The 10,046-nt window shown below is 61.0% G+C and overlaps 1 protein-coding gene across 1 annotated transcript; it reads right to left on the bottom strand.

The window, feature by feature from the left end:
- Positions 1-3,040: 3,040 nt before the first annotated feature.
- TUFM (Tu translation elongation factor, mitochondrial) lies at positions 3,041-9,514 on the bottom strand (the record flags this gene model as incomplete). The annotated part of the gene is made up of 8 exons (XM_074895364.1): positions 3,041-3,315; positions 4,625-4,744; positions 5,067-5,218; positions 5,961-6,065; positions 6,759-6,891; positions 7,398-7,562; positions 8,276-8,380; positions 9,348-9,514. Coding segments are annotated over 8 exons (1,124 nt in total), but the record flags the coding sequence as incomplete, so codon positions are not given.
- Positions 9,515-10,046: the final 532 nt, after the last annotated feature.

Below are 10,046 nucleotides of genomic sequence, written 5' to 3'. Positions count from 1 at the left end.
GGGGTGGGGGCCAGGGAAAGGGGGTGGGGGGAGGGGAAAACGGGGGGGATGAGGGGGGTGGGGGAGGGGTGGAGGGGTGGGGGAGGGGTGAGATGGAGGGGTGATGGGAAGGGGGAGGGGCTAAAGGCGGGGGGAGGGGCTAAAGGGGTGGGGGAGGGGCTAAGGGTCGGAGGGGTGGGGGAGGGGTGAGATGGAGCGGTGATGGGAAGGGGGGAGGGGCTAAAGGGGGGCTGGGGGAGGGGCGGGGGGGGTGTGGCCGCTGACCCGGGTTGGGGGGGGGGAGGGTGTGTGTCCCCTCCCCTCCCCCCGCCCACGTGCAGACGGGGCTGGCGGCGGCGCCGCCCCTCCCCCACCCCGGCGCCCCCCATCCCCCCCCCCAGGTGATGCTGCTCCACCCCCCGCAGGGGCACGCGGGGCCCCCCCAGGGCGGGGTCCCCCAGAGCGGGGTGGGGGCCCTGCCCCCCTCCAGCCCCTCCCCCTACACCTACATCGGGCACCACCCAAGGTGAGGGGGGGGAGGGGCGGCGCTTGGGGGGCTGGGGGGGCACTTGGGGGGCAGAGGAGCCACTTGGGGGGCAGCGAGGGGCCACTTGGGGGCTGGTGTGAGACTTGGGGGGCACTTGTGGGGCTGGGGGGGGGACTTGTGGGGCAGATAAGGGACTTGGGGGTCAAAGGGGGCAATTAGGGGGCTGGGGGGGTGTTGGGGGGCAGAGGAGGGACTTGGGGGGCAGAGGGTGGATGTGGGGGGGCAATTGAGGGGCTGGGGGGCACTTGTGGGTCAGAGGAGGGACTTGGGGGGCAGGGGGGGATATTGGGGGGCACTTGTGGGGCTGGGGGGGGGACTTGTGGGGCAGAGAAGGGACTTGGGGGTCAAAGGGGGGCACTTAGGGGGCTGGGGGGGTGTTGGGGGGCAGAGGAGGGACTTGGGGGGCACTTGGGGAGCTGGGGGGCACTTAGGGGGCGGAGGAGGGACTTGGGGGGCAGAGGGTGGATGTGGGGGGGCACTTGTGGGGCTGGGGGGGCACTTGGGGGCAGAGAAAGGACTTGGGGGGGCAGGGAGGGGCCACTTGGGGGCCAGAGGAGGCACTTGTGGGGCTGGGGGGGTCACTTGTGGGGCAGCCCCACACTCACCCCCCCCCCCCGTCTCCCCCCAGTCCAGTCCCACCCCCCCCAGCAGCTCCAGTTCCACCCCCCGGGAAACTGAGGCCGCCGCCGCCCCTCCCCCCCCCCGCGGCCCCTCCCCCCCCGCGAGTGTCTGTGGGGGGCGGGGGGGGCCCTGGAGCCGCCCCTCCCCCACCCCCACCCCCCCCCCCGGGGGATTTTCTATTATTTATAGTTGGGGGGGAGGGGAGGGGGGGAGAAGCGAGGCGGAAGCGGCGGCCTTGGGGGCGGTTTTATTACGGTCAAATAAAAAATTTGGAAGAAAAAAAGAATATTAAAAAAATTTTAAAAAAATCCACACACCCCCCCCCCCCCCCCCAAAAAAAAAAAACCAAACAAAAAAACCAAAAAGATCTAAAAAAATCTCATTAAAAATAAATGAAAAAAAAAATTAAATTTGGAACTCGCTTGAGTGGGGGAGGGGCGGGGTGTTTGAGACGAGTCCCCTCCCCCCCCCCGCGGGATTTTCAGTTATTTAGGGGGGGGGGGAGGGGAGAAATGAGGCGAAACCGGGGGGGGGGTTTGGGGGGGAGGGGTAAAATAAAAAATTTGGAAGAAAAATAACGAAAGGGGAAAAAATGGCGAGGAAAGAGCAGAGCGAAAATGGAAAAAAAAACTAAAAAACCCAATAAAAATATGAAAAAAAGATGAAAAAGGCAAAAAAGACGCAAAGAAAAAACGGCAAAAGAAAAATATAGGAAAAGACACAAAAAACGGCAAAAAAAAAAGACGAAAAAGGTGCAAAGGAAAAAAAAAAAAAGCCCAAAGGGAAGGAAATTTTGAAATAGACGAAAAAAGACAAAAAGGAAAAAGACCAAAGGGAGGCGAAAATAAGGAAAGAAAAAATAAAGGGGAAAAATTGACTGAAATTAAAAGAAAAAAAATGAAAAAGAAAAAAATGAAAAAGAAAAAATGAAAAAGAAAAAATGAAAAAGAAAAAAATGAAAAAAAAAGAAAAATAAAAAAATAAAAAAAACCAGAAAAAGTAAAAAAAGAGAAATAAAGGAATAATTCATTAAAATTAGAAGAAAAAAATGAAAAGAAAAAATATTTTTAAAAATAGAAAAAGGAAAAAACCGACTAAAATTAGAGAAAAAAATTTAAAAAGAAAAAACCACAAATTTTTAAAAATAGAAAAACAAAAACATTGATTAAAATTAGAAGAAAAAGGGGGAAAAAATTAAAAACCGAGAAAGAGAAATGAAGGGGAAAAACTGACTGAAATGAGAAGAAAAAAGAAAGAGGAAGAAAATATTTTTGATTAGAAAAGGAATGGAGAAAATTCATTAAAATGAGAAAAATAAAAATTTTAAAAAGGAAAAAATTGACTAGAACCAGAAGAAAAATAAAAAGGAAAAAAAAATTTTAAAACAGGGAAAAAAAAAATTGACTAAAATGAGAAGAAAAATGAAATTTTAAATAAAGGAAAAAATTTACTAAAATCAGGAAGAATATAAAACCAAAAAGAAAAGAAGTAGAAAAAAGAGGAAAAAAAAAGGGGAAAATGGACTAAAATTAGAAGGGAGAAAAAAAGTAAAGAAAAAAAGGAAAAAATTAACTAAAATGAAATAAAACCCCCAAGAAAAAATAGAGAAAAATAAAGAAAAAAGAGAAAACAAAAAAAAATAGAAAAAAAAAAGAGAAAAAGAAGAAAACTGGGAAAGAACGAGAAACCCCCAACAGGGAAAGGAGAAAAAAATAATTTAAAAAAAATTAAAAGAAACAAATTAATTAAATTAAAAAATTAAATAATTAATTTAATTATTAATTCAAAAATTAATTTAAAATAATTTATCTTTTAATAAAAAAATTAAAATTTATTAAAAATAAATCAAGAGGGGGGAGGGGCGGGGGGAGGGGCAGAAGAACCGAAACCGGAAACTGTAAAAAACAATAATTTTAATGAGGGGGGCGGGGCGCTGTGGGCGGGGCCGTGTCGCGGCCTCGGTCCCGCCCTCGCGGCGCGGCCGGGTGACGTCACTGTCCCCAGTCGATGTCGTCATCGCCGGGCGCGGGCGGCAGCGCGCGGGTGACGCGGCCCGTGCCCACGGTGCGCGCCCCGTCGCGGAGGGTGAAGCGCTGCCCCGGCTCCAGCACCATGGGCTGCCGCAGCAGCACGGCCAGCGCCGCCGCCTCCCCCGGCATCGCCAGCTCCTGCGTCAGATGTGTGGGGCAGGGATGTGTGGGGCAGAGATCTATGGGGCAGGGATGTGTGGGGCAGGGATGTGTGGGGCAGGGATGTGTGGGGCAGAGATGTGTGGGGTAGGGATCTCTGGGGCAGAGATCTGTGGGGCAGGGATCTATGGGGCAGAGATCTGTGGGGCAGGAATCTATGGGGCAGGGATCTCTGGGGCAGGGATGTGTGGGGCAGAGATCTATGGGGCAGGGATGTGTGGGGCAGGGATCTGTGGGGCAGGGATGTGTGGGGCAGGGATGTGTGGGGCAGGGATGTATGGGGCAGGGATGTGTGGGGCAGGGATGTGTGGGGCAGGGATCTGTGGGGCAGAGATCTGTGGGGCAGGAATCTATGGAGCAGGGGTGTGTGGGGCAGGGATGTGTAGGGCAGGGATGTGTGGGGCAGAGATCTGTGGGGCAGGGATGTGTGGGGCAGGGATGTGTGGGGCAGGGATCTGTGGGGCAGGAATCTATGGGGCAGGGATGTGTAGGGCAGGGATCTCTGGGGCAGGGATGTGTGGGGCAGAGATCTATGGGGCAGGGATGTGTGGGGCAGGGATCTCTGGGGCAGAGATTTGTGGGGCAGAGATCTGTGGGGCAGGAATCTATGGGGCAGGGATGTGTGGGGCAGGGATGTGTGGGGCAGGGATCTGTGGGGCAGGGATGTGTGGGGCAGGGATCTGTGGGGCAGAGATCTGTGGGGCAGGAATCTATGGGGCAGGGATGTGTAGGGCAGGGATGTGTGGGGCAGGGATCTGTGGGGCAGGAATCTATGGGGCAGGGATGTGTGGGGCAGGGATGTGTAGGGCAGGGATCTCTGGGGCAGGGATGTGTGGGGCAGAGATCTATGGGGCAGGGATGTGTGGGGCAGAGATCTATGGGGCAGGGATGTGTAGGGCAGGGATGTGTGGGGCAGAGATCTATGGGGCAGGGATGTGTGGAGCAGGGATCTATGGGGCAGAGATCTGTGGGGCAGGAATCTATGGAGCAGGGATGTGTGGGGCAGGGATGTGTAGGGCAGGGATGTGTGGGGCAGGGATCTGTGGGGCAGAGATCTGTGGGGCAGGGATATATGGGGCAGGGCTCTGTGGATCAGGGATCCATGGGTCAGGGATCTGTGGGGCAGGGATCTGTGGGGCAGGGATCTATGGGGCAGAGATCTGTGGGGCAGGAATCTGTGGGGCAGGGATATATGGGGCAGGGCTCTGTGGATCAGGGATCCATGGGTCAGGGATCCATGGGTCAGGGATCAGTGGGGCAGGGATCAGTGGGGCAGCCCCACACGCACCTTCCCCGGCGGCAGCAGCAGGCGGCAGGCGATGTCCCAGGTGTGGGAGAACATCACGGGGCTGTAGTTGCTCACGAAGGGCTTGTGGCGCCCGCCCTCGGCCGCGCTCAGGATGTACACCTGCCCCACAGCGACCCACGGCTGCCCCACAGCGACCCCACAGCCACCCACGGTGCCCCACAACTGCCCCATAGATACCCCAGAACCACCCCACAGTTGCTCCCTCATCCCACCCCCTACCCTGCCCCACACCTCCCGCTCTGTCCCACATCCCGCCCCACATCCCGCATGCCCCACATCTCCCCACGGCTGCCCCACATCTCCCCCCGCCCCGCCCCACACCCGCCCATCCCACCCCCCCGCTCCACGCCCCCATCCCGTCCATCTCACCCCACAGCCTGCCCCACACCTCCCTCCCTCCGCCCCACAGCCTGCCCCACACCTGCGCCTCCACCCTGCGGTGGGCCTGGAGGCTGCCGGGGGGGCCCATGACCAGCCCCCGCCGCACGTCCTCGCGCCGCAGCCCCCGCAGCAGCGCCCCCACGTTGTCCCCGGCCTCCGCCCGCTCCAGGCGCTTGTGGAACATCTCGATGCCTGTGGGGCAGGTGTGGGGCGGGGTGTGGGGCAGGTTATGGGCCAGGGCGCTATAGGTCCCGCTATGGGCCGGGGTGTGAGGGGATATGGGGTGAGGTATGGGGCAGGGTGTGGGTCCCGCTGTGGGTCGAAGTGTGGGTCTGGCCATGGGCCAGGGTGTGGGTCCCGCCGTGGGTCAGGGTGCTGTGGGTGCCGCTGTGAGTCCCGCTATGGGTCAGGGTGTGGGGCAAGGCGCTGTGAGTCAGGATACGGGTCCGGCCGTGGGTCAGGGTGCTGTGGGTCAGGGTGTGGGTCTGGCCATGGGGCAGGGAGCTGTGGGTCCCACTATGGGTCCCGCCATGAGTCAGGGCGCTATGGGTCAGGGTGTGGGTCTGGCCGCGGGGCAGGGCACTGTGGGTCAGGGTGTGGGTCCCGCTATGGGTCAGGGTGTAGGTCCGGCCATGGGTGAGGGTGTGGGTCCTGCCGTGGGTCAGGGTGTGGGTCCCGCCGCTATGGGTCCGGGTGCTGTGGGTCAGGGTGTGGATCCCGCCGTGGGTCAGGGTGCTGTGGGTCAGGGTGTGGATCCCGCCGTGGGTCAGGGTGCTGTGGGTCAGGGTGCTGTGGGGCAGGGTGTGGGTCCCGCCGTGGGTCAGGGTGTGGGTCAGGGTGCTGTGGGGCGGGGTGTGGGTCCCGCCGTGGGTCAGGGTGTGGGTCAGGGTGCTGTGGGGCGGGGTGTGGGTCCGGCCGTGGGGCAGCGCCTGACCCGTGACGACGCTGCGCAGGTGCCGCCCGTAGCCCAGGAACTCGCACTCGTCCCCTTTGCGGATCGTCCCCCGCTCCAGCGTCCCCGTCACCACCGTCCCGCGGCCTGCGGGGAGCGGGGGCGCCGTGGGGCGGCTGTGGGGCAGCCGGGGGGGGCAGAGCAAGGTGCTATGGGGCAGCTAGGGGGCAGAGCAGGGTGCTATGGGGCAGAGCAGGGTGCTATGGGGCAGCTAGGGGGCAGAGCGGAGTGCTATGGGGCAGAACAGGGAGCAGAGCAGGGCGCTATGGGGCAGCCGGGGGGCAGAGCAGAGTGCTATGGGGCAGCTAGGGGGCAGAGCAGGGCGCTATAGGGCAGCTAGGGGGCAGAGCAGAGTGCTATGGGGCAGAACAGGGAGCAGAGCAGGGCACTATGGGGCAGCTGAGAAGCAGAGCATGGGACTATGGGGCAGCTGTGGGGCAGACCCATGGGGCAGAACCAGGGGTGCTATGGGGCAGCCATAGGACAAAGCTGGGAAAGAGCCATGGGGCAGCTATGGGTCACACCATAGAGTACCATGGAGTAGCTATGGGTTATGCTGTGAGGCGCTATGGGTCACGCCATGGGTTGCTATGGGTCACGCTATGGGGCACTATGGGTCACGCTATGGGGCGGTACCCGGGATGGAGTGCACCGTCTCCACGGGCAGCAGGAACAGGGGGTCAGGGTGCTGCGGGGCAGCTATGGGGCAGCTATGGGTCACGCCATGGGTTGCTATGGGTCACGCTATGGGGCGCTATGGGTCACGCTATGGGGCGGTACCCGGGATGGAGTGCACCGTCTCCACGGGCAGCAGGAACGGCCGCTCCAGGTCGCGGGCGGGCAGCGGGATGTGGGTGTCGACGGCGTCGAGCAGCTTCAGCACCGAGTTCAGCCCCAGCTCGGGGTCACGCTCCTGGGGGGAGATGTGGGGCAGGATGTGTGGGGCAGGATGCGTGGGGCGGGAGGATGTGTGGGGCAGAACGTGATGATGTGCAGCACAACGGCGGGAACGTGGGGCAGAGAGCAACAGGTTGCGGGGCACACGAGGCACCCGGTTATGGGGCGGATGTGGGGCAGGTTAGGGGTCAGCTGTGGGGCGCTATGGGGCAGCCGTGGGGCGCGCCGTGGGTCAGACCCACCTGGAGGGCGCAGAGCGCCGACCCCACCGCCATGGGGGAGCCCTGGGGGTTGCTATGGGTCAGTCTGTGACTCTCTATGGGTCAATCTATGGGTCGCTACGGGGCAGCCGTGGGTCGCTATGGGTCAGACCCACCAGCAGAGCACAAATCACCGACCCCACCACCACGGGGGAGCCCTGGGGGTCGCTATAGGTCAGTCCGTGAGTTTCCGTGGGTCAGTCTGCGGGTCGCTATGGGGCAGCCGTGGGGCGCCGTGGGGCGCGCCGTGGGTCAGACCCACCTGGAGGGCGCAGAGCGCCGACCCCACCACCACGGGGGTGCCCTGGGCGTCGTAGCCGAGCTCCCCCAGCAGCTCCCGCAGCTCCAGCTCCACCAGCGCCACCAGCTCGGGGTCGGTGACGGCGTCGGCCTTGTTCAGGTACACCACAACGTGCTCCACCCCCACCTGCGCGACCCACGGCGCGACCCATAGCGGGACCCATAGCGGGACCCACGGCGCGACCCGGCTCTGCCCCCGCGTGGGGAGCGGCGCAGGATGGTGCCGTGGGGCAGCGCCCGGGCTTGGAGAGCCTGTTCCTGCCCCATAGATCCCTCCCCTGCCCCACAGATCCCGCCCGGACCCATAGATCCGCCCCCAGCCCCAGAGATCCCTCCTCAGACCCATAGATCCCGCCCGGACCCATAGATCCGCTCCCAGCCCCATAGATCCCTCCTCAGACCCATAGATCCCGCCCGGACTCATAGATCCCTCCTCTGCCCCATAGATCCACCTCCAGCCCCACAGATCCCTCCCCTGCCCCATAGATCCCACCCAGACCCATAGATCTGCTCCCAGCACCATAGATCCCTCCCCTACCCCACAGATCCACCCCCTGCCCCATAGATCCCCCCCAGCCCCACAGCTGCCCCCAGCCCCATAGATCTCCCCAGCCCCACAGCTCCCCCCCACAGCCCCATAGATCCCCCCCAGCCCCACAGCTGCCCCCAGCCCCATAGATCCTCCCCCAGCCCCACAGCTGCCCCCAGCCCCACAGCTGCCCCCAGCCCCATAGATCCTCCCCCAGCCCCGCAGCTGCCCCCAGCCCCATAGATCCTCCCCCAGCCCCACAGCTGCCCCCAGCCCCACAGATCCGCCCCAGCCCCACATCCCCGCCCCACCTGTCTGGCCAGCAGCAGGTGCTCGCGGGTCTGGGGCATCGCCCCGTCGGTGGCCGCCACCACCAGGATGCAGCCGTCCAGGGGCGCCGTCCCCGTGATCATGTTCTGCCCCACAGCCCCGACCCACACATCAGTGGGGCGGCGCCATGGGGCAGCGCTATGGGGCAGGGCAACCCCCCCCCCCCCCAGCCCTCGCTGGGGGCCCACGGGGCCTCTGCACGTTCACACCCCCCCCTAATCCTCCTCTCCTCGATCTATGGGGCGCCCCCTAAGTTGTGGGTCCCATCTATGGGTCAGCCCCACACTTGTGGGTCCGATCTATGGGGCGGGATGTGGGGCAGGGAGGAGCCACGACAGTTTGAGGGCTTGGAGGGACTCTGAGTAGTCCCATACTCCCCTCTCCCCCTATCTATGGGGCTGCCCCACACTTATGGGTCAGCCCCACACTTATGGGTCAGGGTCCCACCTTGACGTAACCAGCCTGTCTGTAGTGACTCTACGTACTCACATCCCCCCCAAACACCCCCCTCTCTCCCTGACCTATGGATCTATGGGTCTGCCCCACACTTATGGGTCCGCCCCACACTTATGGGTCAGCCCCACACCTTGACACAATCCGCGTTCCCTGCCACAACCCGTGTGCCCTTAGTGCCCCTGTACAGCCCCTCACCCCCCCCGCTCCCCCACCTACAGCTCGCCCCACACTTATGGGTCCGCCCCACACTTATGGGTCTGCCCCACACTTACGGGTCCGCCCCACACCTTGACGTAAGGGGTGTGGCCAGGGCAATCAGCGTGGCCGTAGTGACTCCATACAGCCCCTCACCCCCCCGCTCCCCAACCTACAGCTCGCCCCACACTTATGGGTCCGCCCCACACTTATGGGTCTGCCCCACACTTACGGGTCCACCCCACACCTTGACGTAAGGGGTGTGGCCAGGGCAATCAGCGTGGCCGTAGTGACTCCATACAGCCCCTCACCCCCCCGCTCCCCCACCTACAGCTCGCCCCACACTTATGGGTCCGCCCCACACTTATGGGTCCGCCCCACACTTGTGGGTCCGCCCCACACCTTGACGTAGTCGGCGTGGCCGGGGCAGTCGGTGTGGCCGTAGTGGCGCCGCGGGGTCTCGTACTCCACGTGGGCGCTGGCGATGGTGATGCCGCGCGCGCGCTCCTCGGGGGCGCGGTCGATGTCCTCGTAGGGGCGGAACCGGGCCCCGCCCCCCGCCGCCAGCACTGACCAATCGGGCGAGAGGGCGTGGCGGATTGGGGAGGGGGCGGGATCCGGGGCGAATCGGGGGGGATTTGGGGCAGTTTGGGCAGATTTGGGCGATTTGGGGGAAATTTGGGTGATTTTGGGCAAATCGGGGGGATTTGGGGGAAATTCGGGGGGATTTGGGGCAGTTTGCGGGGATTTGGGTAAATTTGGGCGATTTTGGGCAAATTTGGGTGATTTTGGGTAGATTTGGGTGATTTTGAGCAAATTGGGGGAGTTTGGGGGCAATTTCAAAAAATTTGGGAAAAACTGGGGTGATTTTGGTCAAATTGGGGGAACTTGGAGAAAATTTGGAGGAAATTTGGGTGATTTTGGGCAAATTGGGGCAGTTTGGGGGAAATTGCAGAAAATTGGGGCAATTGGGGGCAAATTCAGGGGGATTTGGGGCAAATTCGGGCCATTTTTACCCCCCCTCCGCCATTTTGTGCCCCTTTTCCCCCCTCCCTCCCCCTTTGCCCCCCCCCGGCTATATTTACCCCCCCCGGCTATTTC

Source organism: Athene noctua, unplaced genomic scaffold (genome assembly GCF_965140245.1).
Source record: "Athene noctua unplaced genomic scaffold, bAthNoc1.hap1.1 HAP1_HAP1_scaffold_784, whole genome shotgun sequence".
Classification (NCBI taxonomy): Eukaryota; Metazoa; Chordata; class Aves; order Strigiformes; family Strigidae; genus Athene; species Athene noctua.
This window is presented reverse-complemented; position numbering and strand designations above follow the sequence as displayed.